The sequence below is a fragment of the Lissotriton helveticus genome, chromosome 12, assembly GCF_964261635.1.
Source record: "Lissotriton helveticus chromosome 12, aLisHel1.1, whole genome shotgun sequence".
Taxonomy (NCBI): Eukaryota; Metazoa; Chordata; class Amphibia; order Caudata; family Salamandridae; genus Lissotriton; species Lissotriton helveticus.
This window is the reverse complement of record NC_136073.1, coordinates 554,071,374-554,091,651: the sequence shown is the minus strand read 5'-3', so window position 1 is coordinate 554,091,651 and position 20,278 is coordinate 554,071,374. Positions and strand designations below refer to the sequence as shown.

The 20,278-nt window shown below is 43.8% G+C and overlaps 1 protein-coding gene across 1 annotated transcript in view; it reads left to right on the top strand.

The window, feature by feature from the left end:
* CPNE2 (copine 2) overlaps positions 1–20,278 on the top strand; it is a 917,381-nt gene that overhangs the window by 210,698 nt on the left and 686,405 nt on the right. The window contains exon 2 of the mRNA XM_078671428.1: positions 17,026–17,222. Within this exon, the coding sequence (XP_078527554.1) occupies positions 17,055–17,222 (168 nt within the window). The 5' untranslated portion in view covers positions 17,026–17,054. The remainder of the gene's footprint in view (positions 1–17,025; positions 17,223–20,278) is intronic.

The window sequence follows — 20,278 nt, the reverse complement described above, 5'->3', positions numbered from 1 at the left end:
GATGAGTCATACACATATGCGGAACCAGTTACACTTCGATTCAGACAATTTTATGCATATGAGCAATCATGTTCAGACACGTGATCAGAGATATAAACATCTTCAAATAGTAACCCAATCAGGTGCATTGTATGTTGTTTTGCATTTTAATGTTACCGGCATTCGAAGAGTACAGTCCTCCCATGTGCCTTGTCTCGTTACGCCTCAAACACTATTGACTCAGTAGATAAAATACAAATGCAGCAATTCACTGATTATATCAAATTGGAAACAGATAGCTTCATACAAACATGCAGTTGACTGCTGTTGGATGCAAAAAGACCATATCCTGAAATAAAACAATGAAACTTGTACACCTCCACGTGCGAAGCGACATGCACCCAATCACAGATGGTAATGGGAACATGCTGTATAAATTATACGATATGAAACATGTCTGTGATCTGGCCATATAGCATTTATGTTCTTCAATTGGTAGCTTCAAGATATAGTACACAACCAGCAGCAAAACCAAGGTCTGCTACTTTGCAGCACCAGAGCTTCATGATGGAGTTAACAACCAGCAGCAGAGCCAAGGTGTGTTACTTTGTTGCACCAGAACTTGATGATAGAGATAACAACCAGCAGCAAAGCCAAGGTCTGCCTCTTTGTTTCACCTGAGCTTCAAGATAAAGCTAACAGCCAACTGCACTGCAAGGTCTGCTACTTTGTAGCACCAGAGCTTCAAGATATAGTTAACAACCAGCTGCACAGCCAAGGTCTGCTACTTTGTAGCACCAGAGCTTCAGGATATAGCAAAAAACCAGAAGCAAAGCCAAGGCCTGCTACTTTGTTGCACCAAAGCTTCATGATGGAGTTGACAACCAGCAGCACAGCCAAGGTTTGCTACTTTGTAGCACTAGAGCTTCAAGCTCAAGCTAACAACCAACTGCACTGCAAGGTCTGCTACTTTGTAGCACCAGAGCTTCAAGATGTAGCTAGCAACCCGATGCACAGCCAAGGCCTGCTACTTTGTTGCACCAAAGCTTCATGATGGAGTTGACAACCAGCTGCACAGCCAAGGTTTGCTACTTTGTAGCACTAGAGCTTCAAGCTAAAGCTAACAACCAACTGCACTGCAAGGTCTGCTACTTTGTAGCACCAGAGCTTCAAGATATAGTTAACAACCAGCTGCACAGCCAAGGTCTGCTACTTTGTAGCACCAGAGCTTCAGGATATAGCAAAAAACCAGAAGCAAAGCCAAGGCCTGCTACTTTGTTGCACCAAAGCTTCATGATGGAGTTGACAACCAGCAGCACAGCCAAGGTTTGCTACTTTGTAGCACTAGAGCTTCAAGCTCAAGCTAACAACCAACTGCACTGCAAGGTCTGCTACTTTGTAGCACCAGAGCTTCAAGATATAGCTAGCAACCCGATGCACAGCCAAGGTCTGCTACATTGCTGCACCAGAGCTTCAAGATAGACTTAACAACCAGCTGCACAGCCAAGATCTGCCACTTTGTAGCACCAGAGTTTCCTAACCTAGTAAATGACCAACTGCTAAAGCCAAGATCTGCTACTGGTGGCACCGAAACATCACGATACAGTAAATAACCAGCTTCGGAGACAAGGTCTGCTATATTTTAGCACCTAGGGATTCATCCTATAGTAAATAACCAGGGTGTATTCGAGATCGCCTACACTGCGGCACCAGAACTAAACAATATTGCACATCAACCAGGTTTGATCAGTTAGGATGTCCTTCCCTTCCATTCAGAGTGCCACAATGCCAACTGCAACATGGCAGATATCTGCTGTTCACCTTTTGGCCCTGCGGCACAGGGTCACAATAGGAAAGCAGGTCATTGTATTGCAAGTTTCTGTCAGGTTAATTAAAAAGTGGTAATGTACCAATCTTAAGTTATTCTCCCATTAGCAGTTAAAGAATTACACAACATGTCTCTTTAAAAATATACCTATTTAATACAGATAGGGCTTGTAACAGAGTTACTGCTCACTTCCGGCTTACAAGTCTCACAAGAATGCCATGGGTTTGGAGTTTTCCATCAAGGTTCACATAAGCAGGTGAAGAGCATTGGCAATACAATGAGCAACAACATTTAGTTTTCCTGCATGTTGTTCCCCAAGAATTCCTCACGACGAGCATTCTCTTGGTGTTATTGATGTCCGAGGTATGAGTACTTCCATTTTGTGACCCACATTTAACAAACCTATAGATATCTCAGTACCAGTGTCTAATTTCTAAAACAAAAAGTGCTAGGGCCCAAAGATTTACCCCGAGGACCCTGGCTGGCTAACCTGAGCATTGGCATGCCAAATGCAAAGATTGCATAATCTTGATTTCACCTAACGCCTCTTTAATCCATTACCAGTCATTCCCTGCCTCTTTAATTCACTCTCGCAGGTTCTTTTTCATCCCTGCTTACTTCCTTTGTTGGTGTTTCTGTCTTTCTCGCCCTCCTACTTTCCCCTTTTCTTTTGCTCTAGGTCAAAGTTTGATGAGGAAATATAAGTGCTGGCCCCCAAAAATAAGTGCCCCACTTGCAACCACTGGCTCAAATTAAGCACTGCATAGTGCGCACACGTGGGGAGTACAGACTGCAGCTGTGATTGTGGCTCATGAATAACAAAAGGAGGTCAAGTAAAGGTGCCAGAGGGAAAGAAGTGACAGCAGAGAAAGAAAAAATTGACAGCAGACGTGTGCAGAGTAAGAAGCTGCAGTAAACTAACTGCAGATATTTGTATGATAGATAAGAAGGTGAAGAAATATTGATGTGATGGCGGAAAGAGACATTTGAACTTGTTTGGGTATATAGTGCAAATATTATAAATGGTGTTGGGTAAGAGAAAGCTAAAACAGGGATGAACAAGACTCATAAAGTGTGTATTAAAACAGGAAGCAGTTGCCTTAGACTTGGATCTTTACTTCCAACATGCAGGAAACTGAGCAGCAAGGGGCAGGAGAAAGAGGGAGAGCAACACAAGCCAATATAATATTTGGACTAGAATTGTGGTGTAGAAGGTGGACCTTGGGACCAAAAGGATTACCGTGTTGAAGAGGATAAAATGCTGCAGGGGTGAAATTGAGCCGAACTAGCATCACTAATGGCCATGCCCAAAAACTGACTTCTTGGAGCAATTGCAGGTGATATTACCTTTAAATTTTTCCATAGTCATTAAAATGGGCAAACATTCCCATCAACACAGTTAAGTCCTGTGTGGAGCATTATCTTGGCTAGTACAACAAACTGGCATATTCATGTTTGGTTCGTTTTGATAGCCTTGAACAGTTGTCTATCAAGAAACTTCCCAAGATGGCTGCCAGCTTAGAAGTGGAAAACAAGGACTATATCTGTCAGCGTGTTCACTGAGCCCCCTCTTAAAACCATCCAAGTCTCAGATGAGTAGTCCAACAAATGATGAATCTGAGAAGACGATTTGATATGAGGAGCTAGGCAAAACAAAGCCAAGGTTCACAAAGAAGGGATTTTGCCTATAAGGGCTACTGAAGGAAAGGTGCCAGTACATCTTAGAAAGGCACAAGAGTGTAAAACAAAGCATTACAGCTAATGAAGAAGATAAAGATGATTTAAGAGGATAACAGGAGGCAAATGTGGTAGCAGAATAAAAATGGGAGCAGGAGAAAAGAAGGCACACTTGGCTTACTGTGACTCTCTACTTAATGATTTAAACAGTCCATCCATATACAATACAATTCATCTGCATTTGATTGCTTTGTCTTCTCTGTCGCAAGTTTTGATGGGATCGTAATAAAGCTGTTGTACTATTCTGCTCCTTATGCAGTGGTCCATAAAAATGGATTGGAGGTTGGAGGACTAAGGATTGTCTACAAAATTAAGAAAAGTGATTGGCAGCAGCAATGGTGTCTTTGCCATATACCTAAACAAGTGTCCAATTTGTTTGACACCGTTTCCCTTGAAATCTTGTGGTTGTCTGTTGTGGGTGTATTCATCGAGGGCTGGATTGGCCATAGTGTGCACCAGGCATTTCCCCAGTGGGCTGCCAGGGTTGGGGGTGGTTTTGAGGCCCTGGGAGCTGTTTTTGTAAGGTGGGGCTGGCAATATCTGCCTCCTGTAACAAAATTGGGCAAAACTGGCCCTAGCAAACAGCTTGGCTGGGGGGCGGCTGAGCAGTTTGCCTGAGCCGGTTTCAGTTCCCAGTCAGGCCCTGTATTCATCCACATACTTCTTTCTTTACTCCAGGAGATTTGAGTAGAGTGGCATGTAGCTTAACCATCACTTCAGAGTGGTGGGAGTCACACAGGGATACCATACTAACGACAGATTGTTTGTTGCATGAGTGCTGATTGACAATAACAACAGCAGTAGTTTCTATCATCAAATTGTAATATTTACATGACATTGAAGTCACTTCGGTTGCATGATAACTATTTATTTGGCTAGTATTTTGGCATTGGCCACTGCATGTGTCCTTTCTTGTTCTCTTATGCTGGAGACTTGGAATAATTTTACAGTTATGTCTAGTACGAAACTTACTGACTTTGTACCTACAATGTTTGGGGGGAAAAACTAGACTGTGTGCATTCAGGCTGTTCAGAAGGGTAATGTGCTCAGCAGATCTCCTGGCTGTTAGAAATGGGGGTCTCTAGTTGGCAATGGTCTGCACCTTTGTCCAAATAGGGACCCTTGTTCTAGTCAGTGTAAAAGAGCTACGTCCTTAGATAGATAACCCCTCCTCATCCCCTTATTAATTTTGCACAAGCAGGCAGATTTATCTCAGGACAGTGTGTAAAGCATTTGAGCACGCATACAGTAACAAAGGGAAAATAAAAACACTACAAATGGACACCACACCAGTTTAGAAAAACAGGAACTCTTTATCTAAACCAAACAAGACCAAAACGACATAAATCCACTGTAAATATGTCAAGATATCATCAAAAATTGGTTATTCACAAAAATAAAGCTTGTAGCAACACATGGCTATAACTGGAGTTATTCCGATGTCGTGACCGATGAAAATTCAAAAGTATGGCACTGTGCGTAGGCAGGGCACAGAGTCTCATGGAGTACGGACAGTACCTTGGCAAACAATGAAAACAAAGATGGTGCACAGCATCTGGGAGGTGATGTGTTGTTGGCACCGGTCTGCTTCAGTTCCTCACGACCACAAGGGAGTGAAGGCGTCGGTTACTTACTGTTGTCAGGGAGGTGTGTTCCTTATGACTGTGCGGGGTCGATGGAATTGGGAGGCCACCCACGTCCACTATCGGCTCCGTGATGATGAAACATTGTTGAGGTCAGGGCTGCGGTGCAAGTTGGGGCAGTGCATCATCTAGCATCACGAGTGGTTCCCTCAGCTCTGGTGCAGGCAGCAACCTCGGTGACAGGGTCAGGGCTGATACTGTGCGTCATCTGCAGGTGTCATGGCTGCGGTGCAAATCGGGTGATGCGTTGTGCACTTTACGAGCGGTGTACACAGCTTTGTTGCAGGTCGCGGCGTTGCTTGGCAGCATCTGTGTTGCTTTTCCCCTGGGTAGCAGCTAAAACTGCAGTTCCAGGTGCAGGAGGATAGAGGAAATGAAGTTGTTGAGTCCCTGAGACATCAGAACAGGAGGCAAGCTCTACACCAAGCTCTCGGAGATCTTCTTCAAGCAGGATACACAGCACAGTTCAGTCTTTGTCCTCTCCTTGGCAGGAGCAGCCACTTCAGGCCAACCCAGCAAAGCATCCACACAGCAATAGGGCAGTACTCTTCCTTACAGCTTCTCCAGCTCTTCTCCTTGGCAGAGGTTCCTCTTAAGTTCAGAAGTATTCTAAAGTCCTGGGTTCTGGGCCCCAATATTTATACCACATTTTCCGTTGTTCTCTTTGTTCTCTTGTGGCATCAAATCTCTCAGCTTAATCCAAACCAGTTCTGTCCTCTCTGGTCCAGCTTCTTGGCAGGAGGTGGAGACAGCATTGTGCACAGGAGACAGGGCTTATTCAGGTGCAAGGAAAACTCTTCCCACTACTCTAAATGCAACCTAGGTCTAACACTGGCCCTTTAAGATGTGACCTAAATTGTAAAAAAAAGTGCAGGTGTTCAAGTTTTTCTTACGAGTCAGAGACTGGTAATGCTAAAAGCCATGGCTGCTGAATACTGATGCTGCCGTGATTCCACCTCAAATTTTTGTTGGGTTAGGGAGCACTCCGTTCTCTTGATTTTCCTGTTTTACACAATGGTGCTGCGGTTACTGGGTTCGTCAGTCCCTTATGAATATAGCCTGTTTATGTGGGGCAGTTGGCCCAACTAACCGTGCACTGTTCACTTGGTGCTACGCACCTAAACTGATTTCATTTTTTCGACAAATAATAAACCTCTTTTAATCTCTCATTTTTCTTTTTATTTACTCCTTTATATATATCTCTTTCTCATGTGTATCAATAATCACTTAATTGTTGCAGTTATTCACATTGCATATATTTTCAAAAATGACAGTCAAAACAACATTAACATTGATATTCATGTAATAATTACAGTGCCATTAGATATACAATTTGAAAAAAAGGCCCAATGCATTTCGGCACTACCAGTGTGCCTTCATCAGGGGCGAACCTGTAACAAATAAACAAAATAACCATGTGATTGTGATTAATAGGTGCCCATGAAGATGTGTTGAAATGTGTACTCTGAATGTTCTCATACCTTGTTGCGTTGTACTTATTGCTCTAACCTGTGTAAACAAAATGTAATATATATGTTGAGCTCACCATGCGTATTACCAACTATTGGTGCCTACTATCAAAACAACCATTCCAATATGAATGTAATCATTATTTACAGAAAGAAATAGTGCTGGATAATCAGGTATGCGTATTTCTTAAAAGTGTTTTGATATGACAGTAATTATATGAGTAAAAGTAAGCAGGACATTTATTACGTTTCTCGTTTAAAACTTAGGGAGTTTTGTTTGAAGCAACAATACTAGCGGTAAGCTGATTGATTACATTCATATTGGAATGGTTGTTTTGATAGTAGGCACCAATAGTTGGTAATACGCATGGTGAGCTCAACATATATATTACATTTTGTTTACACAGGTTAGAGCAATAAGTACAACGCAACAAGGTATGAGAACATTCAGAGTACACATTTCAACACATCTTCATGGGCACCTATTAATCACAATCACATGGTTATTTTGTTTATTTGTTACAGGTTCGCCCCTGATGAAGGCACACTGGTAGTGCCGAAATGCATTGGGCCTTTTTTTCAAATTGTATATCTAATGGCACTGTAATTATTACATGAATATCAATGTTAATGTTGTTTTGACTGTCATTTTTGAAAATATATGCAATGTGAATAACTGCAACAATTAAGTGATTATTGATACACATGAGAAAGAGATATATATAAAGGAGTAAATAAAAAGAAAAATGAGAGATTAAAAGAGGTTTATTATTTGTCGAAAAAATGAAATCAGTTTAGGTGCGTAGCACCAAGTGAACAGTGCACGGTTAGTTGGGCCAACTGCCCAACATAAACAGGTGATTCCACCTCATGCATCTTTCTTCCACCATTGTACACCTCCTGTGTCTTCATCTCACTCTTGCAGGCTATTTTTTTATCCCCTTTGTTATTGTTTTTCCTATTTTCTCCCTTTTGTGTGCCTCTCCTTTGCTCAGGATCCCAACCCGATGATGAAAATTAAACCTGTGTCCCAAAAAATGCTGGTTCCAAACACTGGCAACTTCTGGCACAAATTAAGCTCTGCCTTAAAATTTAATGAAAACATATTAGCATATTGCAGCATTGCTCATAGTCTCTTTTGCTGGCGTAGCTTGAGACACTCAAATGCTTTAGCTAAAAATATACCTAAGGCAGTTCCCCAAGGGACTTGTGATGATGCAAGTGATCTAATGCAACAGATCAATATTTGCTGATTTTTCCAGATGGCCCCTTTCTTCTCTCAATTTTATATTCGTCCAGTAATGGGTAGTTTGGTTATCAATACCAGAGAGCATATGCACTAATTTATTTAACTGTTTATTAAATCCTCACATTCAAAAACTTGTCCCATGAATTTGAATCCCACCCCGCGAATACAACTCATGTTTGCGGTGTATATTTGTTTTTCCTTCGTGCCTTCAAAACTTTAGCAAACAGCAACCTCCATTCTTCCCCTTACAAAAGCAAACCTTTGTTGGTATTGGAGAGTGTATGTAGTTCTAGACGTTCTGGTGGGCAGGAATATCAGACTTACTATTTATTATAATTGTCATAAAATTAAATGCCCATGTAGCAGAAATAAAGGACTAGCCAGGGTTTACTTGTTGGCCACAAGCCATAGGCGCAGATTCCCAGAGTGGATGGTGTGAGTGGCCTCTGCCTGAAAACAATACCCCCTAACAGTCAGTATCAAAACCTAAACTTAAATATTCATGTCTGTGCTGGTAGTGTGTGGTTCCAAATGTGACATGAAAAGAACAGTAGGGGAGAAGAAGTCTAGGACACTAAACCTGGCTGAAAGAGAGTTACAGAGGTGTTTTTAGCACTTATACAACTTTATTCAGGTAGGTTCATTGGGGGTGTTAAGGGTGATGGAGTCAAGAGGCACACAAGTATTCACTACATAGTCTATTGTTCAAACATCACTTCTATATTCCATCTATCAACTGGGTGTGCTGCATTTAGTAACTGCCGGCAAGACTGACTGGTCTACGTGAACAGATTCATGGCTTCTGTGGCAGTCATTGAACGTGCCAGTCTCAGTGTCGCAATATTCCTCTCTCACTGTGCTCACTTGTTTTGGAACTCTGCATTGGGTAAATCACCAAGATGATATGCCATGCATTTCAGTTTATCCAAGTTACAAGCTGGCTCAAATGCTGGACCCAATCCTTCTTTGCTCTGAACTGGCCTTCTGTAGCTGGTACATGGTGGCACACGCAATAAGCCAAGTCGCGTCATACACCTACCCAGCCTGATGACGCCCTATCTCAGGTATGGAAATATAATTTACATTGAATTCTGTGACTGACCAACAGACATTGTGGATGGCATAATCAAGGACCTATTTGATCCAAATGTAATCCTGTCTGCCATAGTTAATACCACAAGTAGGACAGCTGGCATTCTGGCTGAAACTGGACCTTGCGACGTGGCATTGACAGGTTCCCTAAAGCATAATCTAGATTGTGAGTCACATGAATGTGGAAATAGCTGGCACAGCAGGGTCAGACTTTCTCTGTGCTATAATTGACAAAATGTTCTACATGCCTGATATCCAAAGTGGGGTAATAGAAAACCTGAAGGGAATAACCAAATCATGGCAGACAAAACTGCGATCGTTTGGGGGCATAGTGTAGAACTTGGCTAAAATTCATGGCCTCCTGAGTGGCACTGGTGAGGTCTTTGGAGGTCTCACTTAACTCTCAGATACATATTTATATCTAGTGTGATTCACAGATGTATGTCGCAAAGCTGAATATTAGTTTTCATTTCAGAAAAATAAAAGGCTATTTTCCATCTGTAACAAGAAGGATGGAAGGCTGACAATTATGCTCATTTCAGTGTATTCAGAAAGGTGAACAGTTCTCGGTACAAGGTGTACAAATGGACATTTGTGTTTTCCTACTTGTAATTGGTAATGTGCATTTGATAAAGTCAAGCTACAAATGGCATGGTCTAATAATCCCAGATGCAATCTAGGTAGAGGTGTTTGTACAAAAATGTTGCATTGCAAGATGTCTATTCACAGAGGGTTGCAAAATGACCTGCATAATGATTAACAAAGAGGCAGGTAGCAATTTAAAAATCTATTTGATCGGATGTGAAGGCAATGATGGTGGCCTGCAAGGGACAGCAGACCTTCAGCCTTTTCAGACTTTTCAGACTTTTCAAATGGGACAGTTTTAAAGTAGCCATGTCCATTAAAGGGGCAAGTGCTGCTTTGAACAAATGTCCCCCATTTGGGAAGGTATCAGGAGGAGAATGCAGCAGTCCTCAGGCGACTGTTTCCTACCCCTTAGGGTCACCCGACACTGGAATGAATTGGATAGCTATTTATCCTTTGAGATGGATTTGTCATTCCTCTACATTTAGGTCTGTTTTATGAATGCTGATTGCACCTCTGTAATGTGGCATGGGTGGGCAATATTTGTCCACAAACTTTTGAACATCATCATTTAACTTGTTGAATAATTAATTCAGTGCAGCTGATTGTGTCCAACCTTTGGCGTGAGCTTGAAAATTCAGGTCTGGAAAAAGATCTGCCTAGGGCTTTATTCATTACTATCTCTCATCGTCCTAATTTAAGTTGAAGTGTCCACACTTTATTTTAGTCCTTCCTAGATGTGCTAGGATGGCTTTCCAGTGAGTATTGTTGACTCTGTACCATGGGTATTATTTCATCTGTAGATGCTTAGTTAACCTGGGCTCACACCATCTTGTTTTTGGAATAGACCATTAGTCTTTCCATGATGGCTCAGTGCATTGTAGGAATAGATACATATGGCTAGTACTACTGCTTCTGAACAGAGGGGACAATGTATCCAGGTTTAAGCTTTCGACTAACAGAATATCTGATTCCAACCTCGATAGTGATTGGCAGGAGAACGTTCAAACTTCTCTACATGTCTGCTCACCTATGTTGGGTGGTAAAAAAGGACAGGGAGTTCTTAATATTGCCGGAATGTCACATGAATGGAAAGGAAGGATTCACCACTTAGAAAAACAAAAATGTGATGGGTGGATGCTTAAATTATCTCAGCCACTAGTAATTACTCATGCCACGTTCCACTTCATCCTTTTTATGAACAGCGCAATGCCAGGCCAAGTCCCCTCTAGACAGGAATGCAAGCAACCCCAGACCAGTTTTTTCTTCGTTGAACCTCCTCAGTGACGTACCTTTGGAGTCCAAAGGGATAGTGTACATGGAACCAACACTAGGGCATTCCTTTCATCTCCACTGATTTTAGTCCAGCAACAAGTGTTTAAAGACAAGAAATACTGGACTAAAGCACGTGTATCTCTTTGGAAACCTGGATTCCAGCATGTAATTCCCCCGAAACTTGTAATGGTTGATAATTCGCACCCCGCTCCCCGAGCTTAACAATACCCACATCATCAATGATTCTAAGATTACTGAGTCTTTCTTCAATCCACTTATAATGAGTCTGAAAATGTTTTACATTCCATTGTCCATAAAGCGTGTTTTAGCTAATTTACTTGGATGCCACCAATTGTGGATGAATAAATATATTCCCCACAATGGTCGGATAAAATAGTTTATATTATTTTACATTTTCCTTTTCTTAAGAACTTTTCCTGGTCAAAAACCTGTAGTAACGCCAAGCTCATAGAGGTACAACGCTTTAAAGTATCACGTTAAGAGGTTTTAAATGTTTTTCTTTGCCTAAAGCTCCATCGAAACATTTATTAATGTATTGTGAAGACTGATATACCTATTGTGAAAAAATCAGCAAAAGTGTTTTAAAAGGATGCATTTAAGAATACAATGTATTGTATGCACTCAGCCCAAACAGCAATGACCACTCCCTCAGGAAATCACCACTCCTAGAAGCCTAGAAAGGCACTTGTAAGGTGTCTTGAAGCATTGTGGGAGCAGGGAACTAAGGATAGTGGGCCTGGATGCAAACATATTATTTTTCAGAATTAATAAAATATCGACTTTATTCATACTGTCATCCAGTCTTCTCCTGTCTCCCACATCCAGTGCTCCTGTTTTTACTATTTATTTTGTGTTTTTTGTGTACCCATTAGTTGGCTTTGTGTTTCACTTAGTTTTTTTACTTCTTCATTTTATTTGCAATTTTCTTCTTTGTCTGTAAGTGACTTGCCAGAAATACCAGGACGTTGTTCCGATGCTCTAAACTAAAAGTAAACAGTAAGAGCCAGTTCATGTCTAGGTCTCTGACAAAAGATTGCTGAGTTGCTATAACATTTGTAAAGGGGTCAAGGACATTGTGTTCCTAAATTAGAGTATGTTGTGAGTGCAATAGTTCATCAACATACGATGGAAGTGATAATTACTGAAAATGGGTAGCTAGTGCTTTATTATTCTAATGAATGTTTATAAAAGTAGTGTCGTAGTGTTTCTTGGTGTATCATTAACTTACCTGGGCAGAAGTCAATTTTGGATCATGCTGAGTTGCTTCTGCCGTGGGCAAGCCTCGACACAGGCAACTCTTGATAGCCGAAGAGCCTCAGCGTTCTCCCATTGGAAGTGCTTAATTTGAAGAAAAAAATAGGCAAAGTGCCCAAAGCTCTTCTTAGGGGCTCACCATCGGAGCTCAGAATGTATGTACGTATATGTCATTTATATAGCATGAACCTAGCTAAAAGGTAGCGGAGCGCTGTACACGGTCAAAGGCAAGCTTAAAGTAGGTAATATGAGAATGCAGGGGGCTAAAAACTCCCCATCCCCAAAATAGAGTGGCGGGCCTACCACTTCGAATCTCCGGCATACATTGAGCCCTGCATTGCCGAGTCTTTGCCCATGAGACTGGGTCCCCAAAAAGAGTCTAGCTAGCATCACAAACACTGCCCTATTCCCTCCCTAATGCAATTTTGTAAAACTTTCAAAAAGCAAGACTTGTGAGAGATGAGTGCAAACATTAAATCAAAAAAGTATGCTCGAACTCTGAGTATGCCCTACACCTCTTTATTTTGCGAACACGTGGAATTGCCTTCCCTGAGATGTTCAGCTGCTGTTGCAATCAGTCTCTTTGTTAGGTTAGGGGCGGTGGCGTAACAAATTTTGAGGGAACCCCCTGCAACTCACTCAGGAGCTCTCCGCCCAGGGTACTAAGCCGAGGGCCCCCCACCGGAGCTAGGGCCCCCCGCACTGCGGGGGCTGCAGGGACCTTTGTTACACCACTAGTCAGGGGAAGCAAGTGATATTAACATTCTAATAGTGCCCTGCCTTTCCTTAATGATGTTTTCTTCTGTAAAAAGATAGCTTGTGTCAGATTGTTTTAACATGTGACTGGTGTATGTACTTAGTTAGAACAATGTGCTATTTAGCCCTGATAGAACCGGACTCGGCAGTGCCTAATTTGAGCCGTGTTGTCCATTGATCGGCACCAGTACTTGAATGACAACACAAGTGATTGTGACAGTCTGCCATAAGGTGGCCCTTTCTGTCTAATTTGTACATGAGCTCAACAACAGTTAATTGTGAATTCAGTATACTTTAAATAGGACTATTACCTGCCACCAAAGCCATTCTTATAGTTTCAGGTACCTTGAATAGTCTGAACTGTCACACTTGTGGGTGTGTGATGGTTAGTATTTGTGCTGTTACTATCATTGGCAGCAGTGGCAGGAGCAACGCGAGGGCATAGCTGCAGTGGCCTCCTAGCGAGGGCCATGACACCTAGGTTTTTTACAAACTTAGCCCTGGGACTAGGAACTCTACACTTAGGTGTTAGGTGTAATAGAGAAGAAGCTATCAGTCCAGTGGCTAATGTGCATAAAGTGTAACCAGAAAACCTGGTTTCAACCCTCAGCTTTCCCATTTGACTAGCTAGTGTGATCTTAGGCAAATCCCTTTACTTCACTGTGTCTCATTTTATTTGATTGTTATATTTCAGAGCACTTTGTATTGATTACGTTTAGGATAGGCCCTATGCAGAAATCTCTACTGTAAATGGTTTAATAGATTACAATGTTAGTGCATCCATATCAACAACACTGGTCATACGTAAGGGGCACAACAGCAGATTTATCTTCTGGTTCACTCAAGGAATGAACCAATTGTTGTCATGGCAGAAGGGTGGTCCACAAATGTTTCTCCGTTCATGTTAAGAAACTTTCACTTTTAATAAATATTGATCATTGCAGTGATATATTCTAATGTACCTAAGTGAAACACGCCCAAATATTACAGTAACATACCTTATTAATATTTAAAGCCTTCATCGTATTACACAAAATATGTTGGCTCATTTACATACTAAATATTGACATAAATGCTTTGGGTTGAGGTATAATTTTCTACAGCTTTCCTAAAATGTATGGCATATGGAATTGTATTCATCCTCACTTTAAACTAAGTTATGAGGTATTAAACATTTATGTATCTCCCAATCGGGTACACATGAGCGGCATGATCTGTTGCAATTTTTAATATTTTTTTCAAGTAATTTGTAAGCACTACAATTATAAAGTTGGGATTTGGGGATGACACTATTTTGATTGCCAAACCCTTCAAATACTGTAATTGGAAGTAATTTATGAGTTTGAAGTATAGCCAGTGGATAATTTGTGAAAAAGCAAGTGCCAGGGCCCTCGTCGGGCCACTGCAGCTTGCATCACCCATTGCCCCTTCCAGTGATGCCACTGACAGTACCAACATCACTACTAACCATCACACTCTACAATTCTGATAATTCTGACTATTCCAGTCCCCCAAAGCTGTTAGAATGGTTTGGGCAGCAGCTATTGGCAAATTCTAATATATATTGAAGGAATAGACAGCTGTTTTAGTGCTCATCTCTAAATTAATTAAACAGCACCATCGGTGCCAATAGTTAAGTGCCGTTGCTGAGCACCGGAAACCACCGGCTCAAATTAAGCACTGCCCAAGGGTATCTTGGCACTTAATAACAGATGTTTATTGTTACGCAACTCAATGCTACTCATTTTATTGACCTATGAAGGAGGAAACGCTGAGTGGATGCTGGGATTTGAACCTGTGACCATAAGGTCGAACACAGGCCCCTACAGTGGACGCATTGGTCAACTAAGCCATCTGACCCGACCAGACCAGTTGGCTTTTTCTCTTTCCTCCTATACTTTGATAAGCGTGGCTCAAATCCACCTGAGTGACTTACTGCACTCACCTATCATTACCAAATAATAAGTCAGCCGGACAGTGGAGAAGAATAAGCAAGGTAATTTTATTAGGCCACAAACTCCCATATGGGAGGGCCCTGTCCGACCTCACCCCTAGGAGTGCGCCGAGAGGACTGACTCATCTCATCACAGCAATACATTATAACATGGTAAAGCAGAGTAAAACACGCCCATACTGGCAGAGTTGTGGGTTAGGGTGGGTTGCTGGGGAGTTTCTATACTGAGCATATTCTGAGCCTGTTTTATCATTTTGCTGCTTATGGAACTGCTATATTGATATTGTTGTGGTGATCTTCGGGTGTGGAGACGCCACATTTTTGGTGCTCATTTGCTCAATAAAATTGGTTGTGAAAAAAAAAAACACGCCCATACTGGAAAAGTACTGGACCCCGAGGAGGGTGAACAATGGCCTCACACAAGAGGCATCTGCACCTGCAATAGCAACATTTTGGTTATCTGCATCCAAGGCCGTGGACCCAGGCCTCAGCATCTCCAGCGCATGAGAACAATTCGGATAAGAAGTTTTGCTATTAGTTTCGATCACAGTTAGCCAAGAAACGAAAACTGCTGCCTTCAGGGTTTTTCCTATTCCTACGGGAGGGGGTGAGCAAGTGCGACTCGCACACAGAGAGAAACACTTCAAAATGGTGGCACGCAAGCTAAGCTAAGAGAACTGAATAATATCACACGCATAATGAATAACGAAATGGAGAATATAAACGTAAATGCATAAATGAGGATATTATTAGTTAGACACATTATGCTAACTCATAAACGTAAGTGTAAGTGGGCGGGGCATCGGAAAATGAAACCTATCAACTTCCCTCTGCAGTCCATAAACTTAATTCACTACTTCCTTTATTCCTCTTTTCTCATTCTTTTCTTCCTCTTCTTCAGCCTCATGTTAGTTTTTATGGTCTGGTGTTCGCCCATTTTCCTCCTGCCTCCTGTACACCCCATTGCATTTCGCCCTGCTTCTCCCTACGTTTTACTCATGCTTTTGGGGACGTTTTCAATCCCCCTCCCCTTTAATTTCCACTTACTCTTACATTCCTCCACACTTTACCTTTTGCTTCCTTATCTATTCTGCCTGTCTCCTTCAGACTTCTCCATCCTCTAATGTTCCTGATTTTTTTATTAGGGTCAGAATCAAAATGGAAAACATACTTCAATGACGCCGAACTCTCTTAATATTCTGTTTACCTCTTCCTGCATTTTTCTTTTTGTAATTTCTATTCACAAATTTGGGTTTCTCTCAAACTGACTTTTATGTTTGGATTCGCCAATTTGGCCTTCATGAAAAACATATATGATATACATGGATTACTTATCTGTACCATTAACCTTAGATGTTCTTTGAAGCACGTTGAAATACATTTGAACATCTCACATGGTGGTGCGTCTGAGCAGATATATAATTTACCCAGGGATATCTTTGAGGTGATTTAATTCATGGAAATCAAGCACTGGCTTATGAGTCATGTGAGATTTCCAACAGTCAACAGAAGATACATGCACGCATAATTAACCTAAATGGAAATTATTTATATAGGTGGTAATCACATTGAGAATCAGGCATAGCTTACACCTACCCTGGTGATAGAATATTGAGCACCTCTGCTGTCGTCAATATTAAGCTTTAGTGAGATGAATCAGATTTTATTTAATTGCTCTTTACAGTTACACAGATTCTCTCAAGCAAGTCGTTGCTAGGGAATTTGAGCACATAACTACTTGGCTTCAATTTATGTCTGAATTTTCTGATTCAAACATAAAGAGAAATAAAACCGATTCCTGATGTAGGCACCTTCAGACCAATGAAGAATTTACAATGTAGTCTAATTTTGCCTAGTATTTTTTCATGGTGCAACACATTACATGAGTGACCAGTGGTCCTTCATTAAGTACACAGTAGGAGAGAGATCCGTACTGTGCCGGTTCACACAACAACGGAACAGGAGGAGGTGATTCATTAGCCCATCTGTGAGCTCTGAAGTTTTTGGCTGTTGACTTGAAATCTACTGGATTAGTCATATTTTAAGATCTCAATTAACAAATTAAAACATATTTTATGTTGCAAGATTGTGTCTAGGAGTGGAGTAAATTAAATTTGTTGAAAGGGCTTTAATATCTTCATATTTCTAGTACGCTTAATATATTCTAATTCTCCATCCCACAGATTGTTTTGAGCTGCTGCTTGCTGATTCGATGGCCTACACACTAAGTCCAAAGCCGCCGGGGCAAGCTGGTCCCCAGGAATGTGTCTGCAGGGTGGAACTCTCAGTTTCCTGTCAAAACCTTTTGGATCGGGATGTCGCCTCCAAATCAGACCCCTTTTGTGTCTTATTTCTGGAAATTAATGGAAAGATGTGTGAGGTAAGTGGGCGAGGGTCCTTGCCTCTCTCTTAGCGATACGCCTGGATTATTTCCATTTGATCATGGGAACACAATGTTACATTCATTACAATTCTTCTTCCCTGACAAGTTAATATTTACTGTACGTATATTCATTGTGGGACAGAAAATAAATAGGAAACTACTTCATGAATGCAAGTTTGAGGAAAAAGTGTTAAAAGAGTTCCAAGTATTACTATATGGTATTATTAAAACATGTAGAAAGTATTGCCATTAGGCTATTTACAGAAAATTGAAATAATTGTTCAGAAGAAATGATCTGTTTCCGATCTTTCCTTGTGGATTGCTTTTAATTCCCTAGATGCATTATTTGTTGGTTTGCCCTACAACAACATAATGGGTCACACCGAGATTTCCTGAGAGGAGGCAGGGAACACCTTTATTATGATAATGGACTTGTAGAGCACAGCTAATCACCTGTGAGGGTATCCAGGTACTAGTGAAGAGTTCTCAAATTAGAAGGGTCCACAATTTTACATCTCATATTATTAGTTGTGCTTATTGTACTACAGTGAAAAAAGTAACACTGCTGAGGGTGCCTGCTTATTTTCAGAGAGATGCCTGCTTTATCAAAAACACCTTTAGTACGTAGAGCCCACTGGGGGCGTGGCTTGGCAGGCCACGATGGCGGCTGTGTCCTGCTGAGGCTCCGCGATCGGGCTAGCATCCTGCCCATTTCCTAAGATCGCCGGGAGCCTCAGCCCGCACATTTTGCTCCACTGAGACTTACCTACTGTGGGCGACCTCTGAAGACACTACGGGGGCTGCGGACGAGCGCTGATCACCGTCCCGTCCCTCATCGGAGCCGGAGCCGGGCGCCGAGTATCTAAAATGGCGGGCGCGGCTCCCTCTACCAGCGGTGGGCACCACTGAGGGACTATCCTCGAGGCGACAGCATTTGGCAGAGAGGACGACTGGCGACCCCAGAACTTCACCGCAGGGCACAGAGACCGACTCACGAGCCCTTGCACCACGCCAACTGATCTCTTGTGGTGACAGCCAGGTACGCAAGATGGCGGCCGTCGTCCCGACGATCCACTAACCCGGCGCTCCTGCACGACTGGGAGCCCACCCCAGCACTGATCGGCCCACTACCTCTGACTGACGGACGCCGGTGGGGGTACCACCTATATGCCGCTGGGTCCTTCAGGCGACCTCGATCCCATCGGAAGGCGGTGAGTGACGACCCCCCTACCCCCCCCCCCCTTCTCCTCCTGTGACCCTCGGTGCCGGAGACCCGGCGGCATCCTACCCCATCTGGGGCCCGCCGAGGGGTCGCGGACGGCGCCGGCCCTTGGTCAGGGGGGGGGGGAAGCTCAGAACGCTTCTGCCGCATTGCGTGACCCAGTGGACCCGAGTGCCTGACTTTAAGATGGCGCCCGCAGAGGCCGAGACGCCGTGATCGATGCGGACTTCACCCTGCAAGTGCGGTGCTCCACTGACCCCAGGACGTTCACACGCCATACCGGAGTCGCTCATCGACCCCCTCCTCCCTCCCGGGCCCTGGTCACCTGCTCGTCGACCCCCGGGGTCGCCTGAGGGGGTGGGATCGGACCTCGCTGCCAAGCACCCTGTCCCCGGAGACACCTGGACAGTGGGAGCAGTCACCATTTGCTGTGCATCTCCTGACACCTGGGCTGTCACCCCCTCGCTACCGCGCATTACTCTAGCAGAGGTTCCCTGGAAAGAGGGAACGCAGTGACCGCCCCGAGACCGGGAGAGGCTAGGGGCCCGACTTACCCTGAGCTACTGCCCACCCAGATATACTGAGGAGAGGTGGTTTACGGATTACGGAACGCGCGGAGGGCAAGCCCCCCCCCATCTCTAACTGCACTCATGGGGAAGACGAGACCCACGCAGACAATGACTATCCCCGAGACGGCCCCCGAGAGGATGCCCCAAACGAGAACATGGACGCAAGCCAACGCGTCGCAAACCGACCCCACACTCTCGGCAAAATTGGACCAAGTATTGGCGGCAATCGAATTATCCCGCCTATCAATGGAGGAGAGACTGGGCGTCCTGACGACGGACATCAATCTAATCCGCGACGACCACCGCAAATTGGCGGACAGAGTGAAAGACGGAGAACGGATTGTGACCGAGCTGCAACCTGCGATGAAAACACAGGAGGCGGAACTGAAGGAAGTCCTGCACCGCGTGGCGGCCCTCGAGGAACGCACGGTGGACCTGGAAGGGCGCTCGAGACGCTGTAACATCCGCGTCCTGGGCTTGCCGGAAGGCATTGAGAACTCGGACCCTCTTACGTACATGGAGCTCTGGACCAAATCTTTCACACCGGAGGCGGAAAGGTCGGCCTTTTTTTCCATTGAAAGAGCACATAGGGTCCCAGCCCGGGCGCCCAAGCCGGGCCTCCCTCCACGCCCCATGTTGGCTAAATTCTTACATTTCCGGGACCGCGATGCGGTGCTTCGTGCGGCCCGGACGGCGGGCCCCCTACAAGTGGAAGACCAACACGTTATGGTGTTCCCGGACTATGCCCGAGAGATCCAACACCAGCGTTCCACCTACCTCGACGTCAAGAGGCGCCTCCGCGCAAATGACCTTCAATACTCTCTGCTGTTCCCGGCCCGCCTAAAAGTACTGCACAAGGGGAAAGCCCTCTTTTTCAACACGGCGGAGGAAGCACAGGAATGGACTGAGTTCCACTGCCCAATAATCCCTAATCCTGGACCCCAGAGAGCACGCAACAACGACTTCAGACGCTCCAGGAGACGAGGTGCGAGCCGCACTCGAGCAGGCCGCCCCAAAAGCCAAGCATCATCCCCTACGGGCTCACCCGATCTTACGCAAATCATGCAAGAACGACGAGAGGCCTTGAGAGCGGTGACTGGACTACACACGTCACCCATGGTGTCGGATTTGGAGGGTCATCCACACCTGTTCACCCCAGAGAAAGACCGGGACAGCGACGGAACAATGTCGGGAATTGGACCGATCTCCTCCCCCCTTGTTATGATACAAACCTCGGACGCTACCCTGGCCACTCAACCTGG